Source organism: Eubalaena glacialis, chromosome 19 (genome assembly GCF_028564815.1).
Source record: "Eubalaena glacialis isolate mEubGla1 chromosome 19, mEubGla1.1.hap2.+ XY, whole genome shotgun sequence".
Taxonomy (NCBI): domain Eukaryota; kingdom Metazoa; phylum Chordata; class Mammalia; order Artiodactyla; family Balaenidae; genus Eubalaena; species Eubalaena glacialis.
This window is the reverse complement of record NC_083734.1, coordinates 9,976,641-9,995,464: the sequence shown is the minus strand read 5'-3', so window position 1 is coordinate 9,995,464 and position 18,824 is coordinate 9,976,641. Positions and strand designations below refer to the sequence as shown.

At 46.7% G+C, this 18,824-nt stretch overlaps 1 protein-coding gene across 1 annotated transcript; it reads right to left on the bottom strand.

Moving 5' to 3' along the window:
* Window positions 1–5,039: 5,039 nt before the first annotated feature.
* On the bottom strand, window positions 5,040–17,830 carry TP53 (tumor protein p53). Its single transcript, XM_061177166.1, has 11 exons — window positions 17,686–17,830; window positions 9,388–9,489; window positions 9,229–9,250; window positions 8,882–9,139; window positions 8,249–8,435; window positions 8,056–8,168; window positions 7,716–7,825; window positions 7,235–7,371; window positions 7,074–7,147; window positions 6,539–6,645; window positions 5,040–5,977 (listed from the first exon to the last, which is right to left on the bottom strand). The coding sequence occupies exons 2-11, from the start codon at window positions 9,459–9,461 to the stop codon at window positions 5,896–5,898; spliced, it is 1,164 nt and encodes a 387-aa protein (XP_061033149.1). The 5' UTR covers window positions 9,462–9,489; window positions 17,686–17,830; the 3' UTR covers window positions 5,040–5,895.
* Window positions 17,831–18,824: the final 994 nt, after the last annotated feature.

The following is an 18,824-nucleotide window of genomic DNA, read 5'->3' as shown; positions in this document are numbered from 1 at the left end:
CCACTGGACCGCCAGGGAATTCCTGGTTAGTTTTTCATATAGTCAAATATGCTTTAGTTGTTCTTTTGCGGTTTCTGGGTTTCCAGTCAGTAGTGTATACTCTTGTTTTGTAAATTTTTTTGACAGGATTTTATTTCATTTCAATTTTTACATTCATCTTAATTCATTTGGTCTATTTTTTAAAAAGTTAAACTGACTTTATTTATTTATTTATGGCCGTGCCTCTCGGCTTGCGGGATCTTCCCTAACCAGGGATCAAACCCGGGCCCCCTGTGGTGGAAGCACGGAGTCCTAACCACTGGACCACAAGGAATTCCCATATTTGGTCTATTTTTGTTTCTTTTTGTGTGTGGTGTGAATGAGGAGTCTGGTTTAATTTTACTTTTTAGTTGTGTCAGCTTCATTTAAAAAAAATCCTTAATTTACCCCCATTGAATTGAAATGTCAACTTCGGCTGTATAATACATTTTGCTGTATGCTGAGATCTACTTCTACTTCATTACTGGCTTGTCTACCACTCCATACACCAAGCCATACTGATCTAATTCCAGTAGTTTTATAGTATGTTTTCTGATATCTAGCAAGGCAAGTAAGGCTCCACCCATTCTTTTTTAAAAACAACTATTGGCTATTTTGGGGCACTTATTCTTCTCTATAATTTTTTATAAAAATAAATAAATTTATTTATTTATTTATTTTTGGTTGTGTTGGGTCTTCGTTGCTGTGCGCAGGCTTTCTCTAGTTGCATTGAGCGGGTCTACTCTTTGTTGTGGTGCGCAGGCTTCTCATTGCAGTGGCTTCTCTTGTTGCAGAGCACGGGCTCCAGGTGCACAGACTTCAGTAGTTGTGGCACATGGGCTCAGTAGTTGTGGCTCACAGGCTCTAGAGCGCAGGCTCAATAGTTGTGGCACATGGGCTTAGTTGCTCCATGGCATGTGGGATCTTCCGGGACCAGGGATCGAACCCCTGTCCCCTGCATTGGCAGGCGGATGCTTAAACACTGTGCCACCAGGGAAGTCCCACTTTTATTATTATTATTATTATTATAAATTTTATTTATTTATTTGTTTGTTTATTTGTTTGGCTGTGTTGTGTCTTCGTTTCTGTGCGAGGGCTTTCTCTAGTTGTGGCAAGCGGGGGCCACTCTTCATCACGGTGCGCGGGCCTCTCACTATCGTGGCCTCTCTTGTTGCGGAGCACAGGCTCCAGACGCGCAGGCTCAGTAGCTGTGGCTCACGGGCCCAGTTGCTCCGCGGCATGTGGGATCTTCCCAGACCAGGGCTCGAACCCGTGTCCCCTGCATTAGCAGGCAGATTCTCAACCACTGCGCCACCAGGGAAGCCCTGTTATTATTTTGAATGGAATATTTTTCATTCTTTTTTCCTCAATGCTTTTGCAAGAAGATAAAAATTTTTTTTCTATCTACTATCCATTTGCCTTATTGGATTTTCTTAATTACATCATCTATTATTAACTAAGAAGTTAGTTTTTAGGTACATGATCATATGATCAAAAAGGCAAAGAGATTTACTTTTTTAACCAATGTTTTGTTTTGTTTTGTTTTGTTTTTAATCCTCTTGAGTGTTCTAAAACCATTATTAGTGGGCATTCCTATATAGTTCATAATTTAAGTTTGAATTATCTTAGTCTTTAACCATTAGGATAATACCAGTATTCCATTACTATTTTTTTTTTAAACATAAAACAGATCGTGTCACATTCTGCTTAATACCATTTAACGGACTCCCACTGCTTTTATTAAAAAAATTTTTTTTTATTATTATTTTTTAATTTATCTAAATTTTTGGCTGCGTTGGGTCTTCGTTGCTGCGCGTGGGCTTTCTCTAGTTGTGGTGAGTGGCGGCCACTCTTTGTTGCAGTGCGCGGGCTTCTCATTGCGGTGGCTTCTCTTGTTGCGGAGCACGGGCTCTAGGTGCATGGGCTTCAGTAGTTGTGGCTCACAGGCTCTAGAGCGCAGGCTCAGTAGTTGTGGTGCATGGGCTTAGTTGCTCTGCGGCATGTGGGATCTTCCCAGACCAGGGCTCGAACCTGTGTCCCCTGCATTGGCAGGCGGATTCTTAACCACTGCGCCACCAGGGAAGTCCCTCCATTACTACTTTAAAATACAAATTTATTTATTTAATTTATTTTTTTGGCTGTGTTGGGTCTTTGTTGCTGCGCATGGGCTTTCTCTAGTTGTGGAGAGTGGGGGCTACTCTTTGTTGTGGTGCGCGGGCTTCTCATTGTGGTGGCTTCTTTTGTTGCGGAGCATGGGCTCTAGGCGCGCAGGCTTCAGTTGTTGCAGCACGCGGGCTCAGTAGTTGTGGCTCACGGGCTCTAGAGCACAGGCTCAATAGTTGTGGCGCATGGGCTTAGTTGCTCCGCGGCATGTAGGATCTTCCCGGACCAGGGCTCGAACCTGTGTCCCCTGCATTGGCAGGCGGATTCTCAACCACTGTGCCACCAGGGAATCCCGCTCCATTACTATTTTAATTGAGTTTTTTTTTTTTTTTAAAGGAGTGGCTGCTGAAATTTAATCAAATTCCTTTCAGCATCTGTTGATATGATCATATTTTTCTTCCTTAATTTGTTAATGTAATGAATAATGTTGATAGATTCTCTGTTAAACCAACTTTATGCTCCTGGAATAAGCCCTACTTGGTTATAGTGTTAATACTCTTTTGATTCATCAATGTATTCTGATACTATTTAGAGATTTTGTATCTCTATAAATTAATTTGGCTTCTAGTTTTTTAGTATCTTGATCAGGTTTTACTATTAATGAAACCACAATAATTTTACATGAATTGGAGATTCCACTCTTCCTATGGTCTGGAATAGCTTAAATAATATTATCAATTGGCCCTCACTTTTTTTTTCCTCAGTCAAGCTCTTGAGTTTTTCTTTTCTTTTAAAGTGTATTTTGGGCTTCCCTGGTGGCGCAGTGGTTGAGAATCTGCCTGCCAATGCAGGGGACACGGGTTCGAGCCCTGGTCTGGGAAGATCCCACATGCTGCGGAGCAGCTGGGCCCGTGAGCCACAATTACTGAGCCTGCGCGTCTGGAGCCTGTGCTCCGCAACAAGAGAGGCCGCGATAGTGAGAGGCCCGCGCATCGCGATGAAGAGTGGCCCCCGCTTGCCACAACTAGAGAAAGCCCTCGCACAGAAAAAAAAAAAAAACGAAGACCCAACACAGCCATAAATAAATAAATAAATAAAATTTGCCCTTGAATTAAAAAAATAATAATAAAATAAAATAAAGCGTATTTTTTTTTTAAAGCCCTGCTTTTGAATTTGTCCTTTCAACCAAGATTGCTTTCTCTGCCAATAAGTTATATCTTTAATTTTTAGGATGCATGCATGCTAGTTTCCTTTCTTTTTCTTTTCTTTTTTTAAATAGTGAAAGCATTTATGGCTTGACATTTTCCTCATTATACAACTTCTGCTGGGTGTTAATAGATTTGGGGACCCCTGTGTTCCTGAAGTCAAGGAGGTAAGTTTTTAAAATTATTCCAAACCTTAGTGGGACAGGACTTGGGCTCTCTGAGCCTGAGGGCAGGGGCCACGTCTGCCACAGGCCCCCACAGCCTAGAACAGTCCTGGGCACAGAGTAAGGCAACAATCAATGAACATCTGCTGGCTAGATTGTCAGAGGAATGAACACAACCAGAGGGAAGTGAGCAAGTGGGACCAGAGAGGTCAGGGACTCATTGGAGGTCACACAGCTTAGTAGAGCTGGCCTGAAAACCCAGGACTAATAATTCTCAGACCAGTAATCTATCAGCTCACAAAGGGATTGGCAGAGCCAGAATGGATCTGCTTTCTGAAGGAGTACAGCAGAAATAAAAACAGAGCTAAGGACACACTCGAGAGAAATGTTGAGCATAGGGGGGTGCCGGACACTGGTCAGAAAGAGAGCGTCAAGGTGACCTGTCTACAGGAGTGAGACGATGGAATGAGTTTCAAGTGCTCTGGTTTGCCAAGGGCACGGCTAGTGGGGAGAGATGGCAAAGTTAAAGATCTCTAAAAGAGGTGGTTCTGGGTCTCCTGGGAAGTGTTTGGCATTCCCCAGCAGGGAAGAAAAAAGGTGGTTTTGAGGCCAGGGAGGGTGGGTGGCTTCACAGCTGTCTGGGATCCTCGGGGTAAGCCAAGGGACTCCCACAGGCACTTTAAGCCAGGTTGAGAGGACAGTGGCCCCAGAAGCCCCTTTGGATCTTACTCCCCTCTCCGCCCCCAGGGTGGCAGGGTGAGCCATGTCCCCACTGTTTGGCCATCTTTCCGAGCATTGGCTCAGGCAGCAGCGGGTGATGGGGAGAGCTCGCCCCCAGCCCTCCTCCTTGGGAGCTGGCAGCACTAAGGGACAGAATGGCTGGGGAGAGTGCTGGGTTCCCCAGGCTCAACTCTCCTCCCTACCCCAAGAAGCCCTTTGAAAGGTTTTCCTGGCAGAGTTTAAAGCTTCAATTCATTCAGCTGGCTGGCATGAGGCCCGGATGAGGGGATGCTGGGAAGGCCCCAGTCCCACATCCCAGCCCTCACCTTAGTCGCCCCCACTTTCTGGGGACCCCGGCTGACAGGCCTCCCCCTGCTCTCTCTCCTCATCCATTAGCACCCGCCCTCCTTCCCCTTGGGAACCCAGGTATCCTGCCCCTTTCCCGTGGAGCAGATGGCCACCCCAGAGGCTCAGGCTTGCTAAATCAGACATTTAAATCCCATAATCCTTGGTGAGAGGCTGAGAGGGGGCAGAAGCCCAATCCTAGAAGCAGGAGCAGAAGACCTTGTGCCAGCCCTGGCAGGAGAGGAGAGGGGGACAGTTGGTTCCCGAGTTATGAATGGAGTCACCCCTTCCCTTATTGTCATGCAGCCTGCAGACTGACCCAGTCTCCAGGCTTTGTTCTCCTCCCGGAACCCGGGCGCTGGGCCCCCCCAAACATGCTCCCTGAAGACTCAGGTGGCTGCCTCCCAAACGCACCCCCTTCTTCACCCCCTGCACTGTGGGCCCCAGGCACCCTGCACTGGCACCGATCTCTCAGACACACAGGTGGTAGCAAAGTTTTATTGTAAAATAAGAAATCAATACAAAAATGGGATATAAAAAGGGAAGAGGAGGGGTGCGGGTGACAAATGCAGATGTGCCCTGCAGAGTACAAGAGAAATCTGCCTGAGCATTTGGGGGAAATAAAACAGATCTCGGTAGATACATCAGGGATGGAATCCTCCAGGATGTGGGATAGGGTGAGATTTCCCCTTGGGTGCTGAGGTTCACCAAGAGGTTAGATAGGATTTGGCAGGGCCAGGAGCGAAGGGACTTGGAAATTCCTTCCCCTTACCCAGCCATCCAGTCATAGAAACTATCAAATCATCCACCAAGGGGGACACAGAACCAGCACCCACAAAGGCACTAAGTCCCAGACATCATGTAATAAAAAGATGGTTTGGGGGTCAGACATACATTATTTCATTAACCCTCACAACAAACTCCGTGAGGTAGGTATGATTATCAGCATTTTATAAATGTGGACAATCAAGTTCGGAGAAACTCAACAACTTAAGATAGCTTCCCTGGCTAGTATGGTGGAGAACTGGGCTTCCAACCCAGTGTATGGCTGGTTATAAAATGTTCCTCACATGCAGGAACGTTTTCCTACCTCTCTCAAATTCTCCCCACAGTAAAAACCTTAAAAGCTAAGCTGGAAGGCCCCAGCTACCTCCCCAAAAAACCACGAGTGCAGGCCAGCCTCTTTAGCAGAGCCCCAGGCCAAGCAAACGGAAGAATTCCGGGGTGTTTCTGAGGCACACCTGCACCAAGCAGAGGTTTAAGCACCTGAGATCCAAAAAATGGCAGGGAAGGAGGGAACGAGGGTAGGGGTGTCAACAGGGGACAGGAAGCAGGAGATGTCAGTCTGAGTCAGGCCCTTCTCTCTTGAACATCAGTTTTTTATGGCGGGAGGGAGACTGCCCCTTCTTAGACTTCAGGTGGCTGTGAGGAGAGAGGGGGAGGGGAGATGACCTCATCTGACTGAGAAGCTCTGGGCCTCTCTTCGTGGACCTGGGCTTTGAAGGGCCTGAGGCGGGAGCAAGGAGAACTTAAGTTAAAATGGTCACCACCAACGGCAGACATGCTGACTGAGCACCTTGGGGTACCTGTGGGTATTAACCTCTCAGTCTTCCCTTATCCCATTTGACAAATGAGGAAACTGAGCCTGGGAAGGGAAGTAACAAGGCCACACAGGACTCCTCAGTACTTTGCAGGGCGGAGGATCTGACCCCAAACTCTGACACTGCGTCCTACACTCCCACGGTTATCACTCCCCTATTTGAGACCCTAGCTCTGAGGGTCTAGGGGTTGTTAGAAATGGCAAAGAAATATCCATGCCCCTGGACCCCCGGAGGCAGGAAAGTAGAGGAAGACTAAAGAATGTTTGGGCAGGGCTGGGACCCAGTGGCAGGGTCCCAGCCTTTTACCTTGAAGGCAGGATTAGAATGGAATCCCATGGCTTTCCAACACAGGAAGGCAGGGGAGGGGACCCGGGTCACTCACCTAGAGTGAGCCCTGCTTTCCCCTGGCTCCTTTCCAGCCTGAGCATCCTTCAGCTCCAAGGCCTCATTCAGCTCTCGGAACATCTCAAAGCGTTCACGCCCACGGATCTGTGGCAGGGAAGGAAGGGGATAAAGAAGTATTAGGCAAAATCATAGAAACCGTTTTTATGCTCTCTTTAACAATTTTCTTTTTGGAAGAGGCTTCTTTAAAATGTGTGTTAAGGTACAAGCTGGCATTTGAAGTTAGGCACAACCAGCAGCCACTGTCTCAAGGCACCACTGCCCCCTGATGGCAAACGTCCTAAATACAGGCAAAGCAGTCAAGAAGAAAATAGCATTTGGAGTGCTAGACTTGAAACTTAAATCTGTCAACCCAGTAATATTAACTACAAGAGTCAAGGCCATGGACAGAGGAAAGGATGGCTAGAGAAACTGGGCTTAACCTCACATCTGCTACATTTATATTTTTTCTCCCCTTATCCAACCCCCACTGAGTGGTGGCAAGAGCCTGCATCTCTCTCTCCCAGACTTCGTACCTGGAGAGTGAAATATTCTCCATCCAGTGGTTTCTTCTTTTGCGGTGGAGAGGAGCTGGTGCTGGTAGGCAGTGCTGGAAAATAGGCAAGGAAGGGCGAGAAAAGAGTGAATCTTGGGCAGAACTGCACCCTCTCTGCCTCCTCTTGTCCTGCCTGCTTACCTCGCTTAGCGCTCCCAGGGGGCGGCTCAGGGCCAGACTGCCCCTTCTTGCGGAAATTTTCTTCCTCTGTGCGGCGGTCTCTCCCAGGACAGGCACAAACACGCACCTCAAAGCTGTTCCGTCCCAGCAGATTACCACTACCCAGGTAAGAAGAGGGAAGCAGAAGGCACTAAGGAAGGTGGGCCCTGCCTCCCTGTTCTCCTGTAAACGAGGCCTCTCCTACTCCCAACCACCCCCATCCTACATGGAGCCTAAGGTCCAGCTCCAGGAAGATTTAGAAGCCACAGGCTAGAGAGATCCCAAAGCCGGAGAAAAGAGAACTGGGAGGGAGCAGCAGAGGAAGTCTACCAAGGGGATGCAGTGAGAGGGGAAGATGGCTGGTAGCACGGGAGAAAGTGGTGAAGGGCAGAGCCCAGGGGACAGAGACAGGCGGAGGTTAGGGAGGAGCATGCCAGCGTGGAGGGCGGCGTGTTGTCCCTACTTGGAGTCTTCCAGTGTGATGATGGTGAGGATGGGCCGCCGGTTCATGCCCCCCATGCAGGAGCTGTTACACATGAAGTTGTAGTGGATGGTGGTACAGTCAGAGCCAACCTGGGAGAGAGCACAGGCCCCAGGTGAGGCTACGCAGCCCCAGGGAGGCTGTTAGCCTTTGTGAGCCTCGGTTTCCTCAGCTGTGGAATGGGGATAACTCACCTGCTCTGCACACCTCACAGGGTTGTGGGAGATCAAGGAAGGAGAAAGCCCTCCATCTCCCACCTGGATGGTCACTGACAAACCCCTCTGGCCCCCTTCCCCCAGAGACCCCAGTGGCCAAACCAGACCTCGGGCGGCTCGTAGGGCACCACCACGCTGTGTCGAAAAGTGTTTCTGTCGTCCAAATATTCAGCACGTAAATTCCCTTCCACCCGGATGAGATGCTGAGGAGGGGCCAGACCTGAGAGCAATCATGGAGGAATTAGGGGTTTGGGGGCTCCGGGCACCAGCCTTGCCCATCCACAGCCCCCCGCTGCTCACCGTCGCTATAGTCAGAGCAGCGCTCGTGGTGGGGACAGCGCCTCACAACCTCCGTCATGTACTCTGACTTCTTGTAGATGGCCATGGCGCGGACCCGGGTGCCGGGCGGGGGTGGTGAGCTGACCCACAGCTGCACCGGGCAGGTCTTGGCCAGCTGGCAAAACAGCTTGTTGAGGGCAGGGGAATACTGGAGGAGAAGAAGGAAGAAGAATGAATGGAAGGTCAGGGGACAAGTACCTAGGGGTCAAATGAACAAACGCTGCATAAGTACCGACTGGAAGCCATGTCCTGTGCAGGGAGGGTAGCTAGAGATGGCACGGTCGGGCGTCTACATCCCAGAAGCTTACTTACAAAAGCCAAAGAATGAATGAGAGTGAAGAAAAAAGAAAAAAAGAATGGCCTCATGACAGATGCTGAGAATGTGATGGGAAGGATGAAAACCCAAGGTCAAGGGGGGAAATGCAACTTTGGGACTGGGGTCAAAGGTCATAGACTAACTAGGTAAAATGTAAAAAGACTGACAAAAAGCCAAAGGCTGAAGTGGAACCCTAGAGTTCCACACAGAGAAACCCTGGGGCACAGGGGCCAGGCATCGAATTGTCACAGGGAAGCCAGCCCCTCAGGGCCACTAACCGTGCAGGTTACAGACTTGGCTGTTCCAGAATGTAGGAAACCTAGACGGAACCCATAGCTGCCAGGGTAGGTCTTCTGGGAAGGGACAAAGGACGACAGGGGCCAGGAGGTGGCTGGTGCTGGGGCGGCTGGGGCGGGGGCAGCTAGCGCAGGAGGCTCTGGCATTTGGGGGGCTTCATCTGGACGTTCATCCAGCCAGTTTGCGACGTCTTCTGGGGACAGCAGCAGGTCATCCACGGCCGGGGAGAGCTCAGAGGACTGTGGACGGGAGAAACGAGAGTCAGAAGGCCAGGTTCTCAGCCCCCAGCTCTGCAGCCCCTGGGCCCTTCTCGCACCCCAGTCCTTACCAGAAGGTTGTTTTCAGGAAGCCTGAAAAACAAGAGCAGAACGTCAGTACTGGTTTTTGCTTCCCACAGGTCTCTACTTAGGGGGCTGGGGACTCGGGTGGGGCAGGGTTATTAGAGGCTGAGCAGTGAACCTGCCCCTCCCTCCAGACCTCCACTTACAGTTTCCACAAGTCTGAAAACGTCTCCTGACTCAGAGGGGGCTCCACGCCGAGTTCTGCCTGTGACTCCTCCATTACAGCTCCCTGGGAGGCAGTGTGGCCACTGGGGGGAGAAAGGCGAGGATCCAGTGTGAGACATACCCAGCCCAGGGCTACCTCGCCCTGAGGCGAGAGGGAGCCCTGTGCGCAGACCACACCAGGGTGTGGAGGATCTGCTACGGGGGCAGGACTCCCCCACAGCCCAGGCTGCGGCCTGCCCCACTCCTCACCACGCAGAGAGGGACTTCCAACCCTCCCACCACTGAATCCAGAAGCCTTCCTCAGTGTCTACCTATTTCTGCCCTCCTTTGTGGTAATAAGGATGAAGTAACTCTCAGCCCACTCCCTCCATCTGGGGGAAGATACCTCCCTTGACCCCCCCATTCCCCACCTGCTCCCTTGGGACGGCTCCTCACCCCTGGCTTACAAATCCCTTAGGACCCAGGCCCTGCCCACCTCTTTGATCTTATCTCCTAGCACCCTCTCCTTTCTCTGATGCTTAAGCTCCACTGGCTGCCCTGGTGCCAGAAAGGTTGGGGACCACTGCTCTACTGGAATATAAACTTCCGCGGGGCAGGGAAGTTGTCTTGTTCACCAGGTATCAGCCTAATGCCTTGCACCTGGTTGGGCTCAATAACTGGAGTGAATAAGTGAATCGTCGTACCTGGGCCATGAGCTGGTTATGAGTGGTCAAGGGAGCAAGGGGGACAGAGGGGTGGCTGCGGTCTGGGCCACGGCCCTGCCGCCATCATCTCTTCTCTCAGGCCAGCTTTCAAATGGTTTCATCATGCCCTCTTTCTTTTTTTTTTGTTCCCAGTTCATTTCCCCATATATTTATTCTCGGATTAGTGATTTTTGAACAGGTGTTCATCTCTTTAGAAATACCTGTGCCATTACCGCAGAGTACTCAGATTTCTTTTTGGCATTTGGTGGCATATGATGGGGAAAGTGACGAGGTGTATGACAGGAGAGGTACAAGGTGAACCTTAGAGTAAGTAAGACTTTATGCACAGTTCTTTTTTTTTTCCTCATGTGTGAATTCTTTTTTTTTTTTCACACACACACACTGTATTTTATTTTTACAAGAGATAAATAGACTGACACCAAGCATTGTAAATGGATGACCACAACAAAAGCAACAATGATTGCAATTACCAAACACGAAACACACTCATACTATGTCATAATATTGACATTCAGTCCAGTAATGCTCCACTGTTACAGCTCCTTTACTTTGCAGTGAAAATTGATTTGTATATTTTTTGCCTCTGAGTCCTTGTGGGATTTTTTTTTTATTCAAACAGAAAGTCACAAAAATTATAATCATCCTCATCAGTTCACTCAGTCCCATGTAATTAATTTTTTTTTCATCTTGATCTTTTGTTAGCACCGTGCCCTCTTTCTTGATGCCAAATTTGTCATCAGCTTTGCTCAGAAACATGCCCACTGAAAAAGTCCCTGTTCAGTACATTTTTCCTGCTGTCTCGATGGCACTGACAAACACCTCCCGCACCACGCCCCCCAAGCAAGCAGCTCTTTTCTAATCTCCCTTAAGGTTCACCTGCACCTTTATGTTGATACAGAACCTGCTTTCTTGTGTATTTAGAGTGTGCAAAATCCTTTCACGTGGGTTACCTTATCTGTCCCGATAACCACACCTGCCTCTTGACAGGTGAGAAAGTCTCACAGAGGTTAAGTGACCAGCCGACAACACACACAGGTGAGTGAATGAGCTTTTATGAAAAATGACTGTTCGAAGGTCTAGGATTGAGAGGCTTACTTCGTTACAGACTAACCTGCAGAGCTCTCATTTGTAATCAGTTAAGTCTGGAGGTGCAGATTTTAGCTGATGAAAGTCCGCCAACTGAGAGGTTGGCAAAGGGCCTCTTATCATAGCTTCCAAAGCTGATGGGGGATGGACTATGGAGGAAGGCAAGAGGGGACAGCAGCGGGACCCCAAACATTTGCCTTGGGGGGAAGGACCAGGGTTCCCCCTGGATCGATGATCAAAATAACTTTGAGACTTTTATGGAAGGGAGGCTCGTGTCAACAGAGATGGGGCTCAGAAGTCAAAAGCCCTTGGTTTGATGTTGTATTGTCACTTAAATTTGCTGCATGACCTCACTTATCTTAAAGCTCCCATGGCAAACGTGGCAGAGCATGGGCTCTGGAAGCAGACAGGCTAGGCCTGTATCCCAAGCTCACCATCTAATAGCTGTGTAACTTTGGGAGGTTGCTTAGCCTCTCTGTGCCTTAGTGTCCTTTGCTCTAAAATAGGGCCCCACTTGTTATGGGAAATATAAAGAGTTGAGAAAAGCACCTAGCACTTAGAGCTCAATAAATGCTTCTCTTTATATGATTATCCCAATTTTATTTGTTCTCTATTACTGTTGGAGAGTGAGAGCTTTGTGATTGCGAGGGGGTGGGGCTTTTGTGGTCCGGCCTGCATTCATGCTAGTTCCCCTCCGTCAGGCAACTCTGTTTAGTAAACATGCCAGGAGGGGCTGTCCTGGGATGGTGGGCCAAGGTCTCAGTCCCACTGCGGGGAGACAGCCCCATGGACATAGGAGGTCTCCCTCTCTCAGACCTCGGCAACAACTGAATTCTCAATGTTTCTTTCTCTAGGAAACCTCTTCAGAGTAGGTACTTCCCATGGGTATGAGCATCAGGGGGTCATGATGGTTGTGTGGAGGTAGAACATTTACACTGGCAGCCCTGGTGGGAAGGCAATAAACTCAGCTGGGACTCAAAGGAGGGGCAGGCCTGATCGCCATCATAACAGTGGCCTATCATAACAATGGCGGCTGTTTATATAGACCTTATCTGGATCCACTGCTTTCAGTGGCTAATCTCATTAATCCTCTCAAAAAGCCAGTAAGGTAGGTGCTATCATCAGAAGAGAGGAACTGAGGTTAAAGGAATTACCCAGGCTCAGAAAGCTCCCAAGGGACAGGGCCAGGGATTTGAACCTGGGCTGTCTGAAGCCACACCCAAGCTCTAAATAATTATGCTCCTCTGGCTCCACCCAGAGTCTGATGTAAAAAAAAGTTTTGGCTGAAAGCTATGTGATTGGGAAAAAAAAAAAAAAAATTTGATTCTGGGAAGAAATAAGGCAGCGTCTGGTAAAACTGAAAACACATACATTTTACTACTCTGCAAAACCACTTCTAGGTGGACACCCTAGAAAAGTGGTTGCAGGGGGCAACAGAAGAAGTCTTGCACAAAAATATTCATGTCGTTGTTCCTAATGGCAGGTGACAAGAAACAACCTTACTATCCATCAATAGGAAACAGGTAAATGAAACGTGGTGTATTCATTACAGTGGTTTAGGGAAATGAATTATCTGTATATGTAATCCAATACAGCTCAGAGACATGCTGGGTGAAAATACAATTTGCAAGAAAAAAGCAAAACACAGTAATTTGGTTCATGGAATTTAAAAATATAAAATGAGGGACTTCCCTAGTGGTCCAGCGGTTAGGATTCCGGGCTTCCACTGCAGGGGGCACAGGTTTGATCCCTGGTCGGGGAACTAAGATCCGGCATGCTGCGTGGCAGCGCAGGGGGAAAAAAACAAAACAGTATATATATACATATATATAGAAATATGAATATATATAACGACTATTGCTTATAAACGTGTATGTAAAGGTATGAAAGACAGGCAAGAAGAAGAAAAATTCACAAAATCTATGATAGTGATGGTCTCAGGGAGAGGGGGATGTATGCTTAGGGTACTGAGGGTAGAGTCAAAGGGGGTTTTAGCTTTATTAACAAAGAAAAAATTTAAAAGATGGTATCCATACATTACTTGTGTAATTAAAATATGGACAAAAATAAGACAGAATGTTAAGTGTTAAAATTATTTGGTGGGGATATGTGTTATGTTACTTTTGTACCTGTATTTTTCCAAAATAAAAAATATCTAAAAAAGAAAAATAAATAGAAATTATTTATTTCTAAAATTTTAACCATATAAAAAGGTAAACAGAAAAATGTCCCAAGTACCCATCACACAGCTTCGAGAATAATCAACATTCTGCCTTTATTGTCTCATCTATACCTCTAGCCACTCCCCACAACCCCACAAATGTTTTTGAGGTAAAACTTACATAGGTTGAAATGGCATCATGCTATTTTGATCACAAAACTTGACAAATTTTGATACAGCTCTGTAATCCACCCCTACCAAGACAAAGATGTTGTGTTCTCTGAAAGTTTTATGTTCAGGTCTATTAACCATGTCAAATTAACTGTTGTGTATGGTGTGAGGTAGAGGTCAAAATCCATTTTTCTGCTTCAGTTGTTTCAGCACTGTTTGTTGAAAGACTTTCCTTTCCCCACTGATTCACTTTGGTGCCTTTAGAAAATCATTTGACTCTATTTATGTCTTTTCCCATACTCTATTCATTGGTTGTTGTCCTACTGTAGCTTTACAGTAACCTTGGTATCAGGTATTTTAAGACCTCCAACTTTGTACCACTGTTTCATTTCGGAATCAGCTTGTCAATTTCTACAATGTTTTAAATCATTGAGTTAAATCATTCTGAAGAGTACAGACACCTTAACACCAATAAGTGTTCTAATCCATGAATACGGTATCTCCCCGTTATTTAAATCTTCCTAAATTCTCTCAGCAGTATTTTGCAGTTTTCAATATGGAGCTCTTGTCCATCTTTTGTTAAATTTATCCCTGAGTATGCCATGTTTTTGACTTTGGATTCAAGGTTGCTATTATATAAAAATACAATGTATGTATATTGCCTTTGAAACTTGTAACTTTGCTACAATCACTTATTAGTCCTCATAGTGTGAAAATGAATTTTCTATTAGGACTTTTTGTGTACACAATCATACCATCTGTGAATAAAGCAATTTTATTTCTTCTTTTCCAATTGTTATGTTTCTTTCTTTCTCTTGCCTGGTTAAGACCTCTAATTTACAATGCTGAAGAGGCCAGAGTCAAATCCTTTTCTAGTTCCTGATCTTAGAGGAAAATCATTCACTCTAGTCTGTCACTATTAGGTATGTTGTTAATGGTAACTTGGTTGGGGGTGCACTTTATCAGACTGAGGAAGTTTCCTTTCCTAGTTTGCTGGGAGGCTGGTTTTTCTTTTAAAATCACAAACAGGTGTTGCATACTGTCAACAGCTTTTTATGCATCTATTGAAGTTGATCATAGGATTTTTACCCTTTAATCTGTTAATGTGGCAAATTACACTGATTGATTTTTGAATGTTAAATCAACGTTGCAGTGCAGGAATAAACTCTACTTGGGGACGATATATTTATCATTTTTATATATTACTAGGTGTGATTTGCTAAAGTTTGTCAGGTTTTTGCATATATATGCTGACAGCATTATGCTGGCCTCATAAAATGAGTTGGGCAATGTTACTTCCTCTACATTCTGAAAGAGTTTATGTGAGATTGGTTTTGTTTCTTCCTCAAGTATTTGAAGTGAAGAACAAAGGATAGGAAATACCACTAAGACAGCAGATTTAAACCCAAATGTAACAATAATTGCATTAAATGTAAATGGACCAAGCACTCCAATTAAAGCAATTCAGTGGGGAAAGGAAGGCTATTTCAACAAGTGGAGCTAGAACAACTAGATATCTATAAGAAAAAATAAAACAGAACCTTGACCTCACATCATGAAAAAATTCTTAATCAGTCAATTAATTATGGCTCACAGACCTAAGTGTAAAACCTAAAATTAGAAGGTTCTGGAAGAAAATATATGAGCAACTATAAGAATATCTTCATGACCTTGGGCTAAGATTTCCTAAACAGGTCACAGCAACCACTTAAAAGAAAAAAGAATTTTCTGTTCCTCTTAAGAGCTGTTAAACAAACAAGCAAGCAACAGGTCAGGAGAAAATACATGTATCTGACAAAAGATACACTCTTCCTATCCAGAATGTACAAATAACTTCAACACCTCAACAACACAAAAAGCAAATACACCAATTTTTAAAATGGGGAAAAGACTTGAACAGTCTCTTCACATATAACACAGAAATGGCCAATAAGCACATGCAAACTGTTGAACATAGTTAACAAAGAACTGCAAAATAAAACCACAATGATGTGCCACATTAGAGAGACTGACAAACCAAATCCTGAGACAGGATATATCCTGCTGGTGGGAGTGTAAAACGGTACAACCACTTTGAATAATTAGAACTTTTTAATAGAATTAAAAAAATATGTAGATCTACTCCTCACTCTATGACCCAACAATTCCACTCCTAAGTATTTATCCAAGAAACATAAAAACATGACTACAAAAATAATTGTACAAGAATGCTGATAGGGATATCAGCTCGGTGCTTTGTGACCACCTAGAGGGGTGGGATAGGGAGGGTGGGAAGGAGGGAGATGCAAGAGGGAAGAGATATGGGAACATATGTATATGTATAACTGATTCACTTTGTTATAAAGTAGAAAGTAACACACCATTGTAAAGCAATTATACTTCAATAAAGATGTTAAAAAAAAAAAAAAAGAATGCTGATAGCAGCTTTATTCAAAATAATCTCAAATGGAAAACAACTCAAAAGCCATCAAAAGGAGAATGGATAAACAATCGATGGTTTATTCATTCAGAGGAATATATTAAAAAGGAGCAAAACACTGATACACTGATACATGCAATAAAATGGGTGAATTTCACAGATATCATGCTGAAGGAAAGCAGCCCGACACAAAGGAGCACAAACTGTATGATTACATTTATAAGAAGTTCTCCAACAGGCAAAAATAATCCATGGTGACACAAATCAAAATAAAGGTGGGGGTCAAAGATAGGGAAGAAGCAAGAGAAACTTGTACTCTGATAGGCGGCGGGTATAAATGCTACCCCCAATGTAGAAAAAAGCACGCAAGTACAGCACACAGTGTCTGGTTCGTAGCAGGTGCGTGGTGGGTGACCGCGCCCTAAACGATGAAAATGCGGGAAAATTGGATACAGGTCAGACTTCGCGCGGGGTCCGCCGCCTCCCGCAGGCCAGAACTAGCCGGGACTGGAGAGCTGCACAGAAGACCTCGGGCCCCGCCCCTCTCCAAGCCCCGCCCCTCTCCAAGCCCCGCCCCTTCCGCTTCAAGACGTTCACTCTGCGTCCGAAATGGGAATGGTTCAGACCAAAGCCGAATACAGAAGAAATTGTTTCTCCGCCACAAACAAACGACCCATCGTTACACTCTTTTATCGTTTAATGCTCAGATGTACCCATTCTCGAAAATACCCAGGGTCTGCCCTCAGACACTGCCGTCCCACGCAATGGTAGCGTCCGCCTGGTTAGCAGTCGACCGGGATGGAGCACACCATTCAAAGAGGGGGGAGGGATTGAGGTTTGCATGAAAACGAATACCTCTTCCTTTCCAAAAGCGGTGGCTAAGTAGTCCAGGAGGGGAAAAAAAAAAAAAAAAAGTAAAGGGGGTTAACAGCCTCCCTCCGCAAGCAATAGGAACTAGTCTAAAAGACCTTTTCTCTTTCTACTTCCCTCACATCGGGTGAATAGTGGTCTGTTCCGAAAAAAGAAACCGGAAATGCTCCTGCAAGTGGCAGAAATGTAAATGTAGAGTCAAACAATAACAGGACTCCCGGGCCTCTCAGGCCGGGTTAGTTCTGCCGGGCTTCGCGGGCAAATCTCTCATTTAGCACGTCCCACTTCCACGACTGACAGTCTTTAACCGGATTTTCTCCTTCTAGCGGAGCCACGGGCAATTTGGAAAGATCACTCCAGGAAGGACAAAGATCCGGAAGTTATGGGACCTTAGCAGCTTAGCCTTCCCGGATCACCCCGAATAACCACTTCGGAATGGAGCCCGAGGTTCCACTGGGATGCCATACGCTCTAAAATCCCGAGCCACGAATCCCCAATGTTCCGAGATCCGAAAGTCTCAGACCCTGATGCTTTGTGCGTCTTATTTCGGAATCCCCCACACCCTGGGATGGGGTGGTGGTGGTTGGAAGAACCCCTTAGGCCGGCTCAAGTTTCCCCAAAGCCCCACTCCCCCGCCCAAGTGTTCAGCTTGGAGTTCGGTTGGTCCTAACATCCCCATCATCTACACTCGGGCCTCCCAACATTGCATTCCTCTGTTGGTGCCGCTAGCCAAGCTTGCATTCCCCCCCAAAATCGCTAAATCCCCAGTGCCCCGCCCCCAGCCCCCTCTATTCCCGCGAGCTGAAAATACACGGAGTCGAGAGCCCGTGACTCACAGAGGACACATGAGGCTCAGTCAAGAGCTTACCCGAAGCTCAGGGGAGCGTGTCACCGTCCTGGGATGCACGCTCCGAGGCTGGACGCCAGGTGACCCCGGACCCCAGCTACTACCTGCGGCCAGGATGGTGGCTCTGGACTTTTGAGGAGCTCAAAACTTTTAGCGCCAGTCCGGAGCACGTGGGAGGGGAAAATCCCAATCCCAGCAACCCTCGCGAGGCTCCTGGCACAAAGCTGGACAGTCGCCATGACAAGTAAGGGCAAGCAATTCCCCTGCGGGCGGAGGCGATGGGAACTGAGATTAGGAGAGGAGGGTGCGGGGAGAGTCAGGATTCTCGCAGTATTGGTACTGTAGCTACTGAGAATTTGGGGTGGGGAAGTTCGACGAGCCAGAGCCGTGAGGGCAGAATTGGTGGAAACCATTTTGGTAGAATTCTGCTACTGTGTCAAATATGAAGGTGAAAGGAAGAAAGCCTTTGCACTTGTCATTCCCTCTGCCTGGAACACTCCTCTTCCTAGATAGCTGGATAGTTCTTACTCAACAGCTAAAATGTCACCTTTTAGGAAGGCTTTCCTTAATGTTCCAATGTAAGGTATACCCGCAGATACGCTATATTACACCATCTTGTTTAATTTCCTTTACAGCCCCTATCACTTTCTGAAATGATTTGTTCCTTGCCTTGAATACACAGCAACCTAAGCCTTAGGAGGGCAGAGACCTTGTCTACTATCTTATTCATTGTTGTATTTCCCAGTGCCTAGTACAGTACTGGGTAGCAAGTAAGAGTTCAGTAATAAATATTTATTGAATGAATGAAAAGAGACGGAGGTCTGAAGAATTTAGAGAATGAGATGCAAAAGAGGCTTAAAACCTGTAAAATCAAACATAGCGCTAGCGCCCTCTGCAGGTGGGGGAGAGGAGTAGGTGCTTTAAGAATGATCGCGGAAGACCGCAGGGGGAGCTCAGGCACTCCTCGCCGAGGCAGAAGCCTTTGGACTACAACTCCCAGCAGCCACTAGGAGCCCCAGGGCTTGATGGGAACAGTAACCCGTGACTTGTTACGTCCCTACCCTGTCCCTCCGTGGGTCGCCCGCGAAGTCTGATCCGGGATGCGGAGGTCCAATGGAAAGGTGTGTCCCAATCCCGCGAGAACAGGTGGCTCGTAGCGA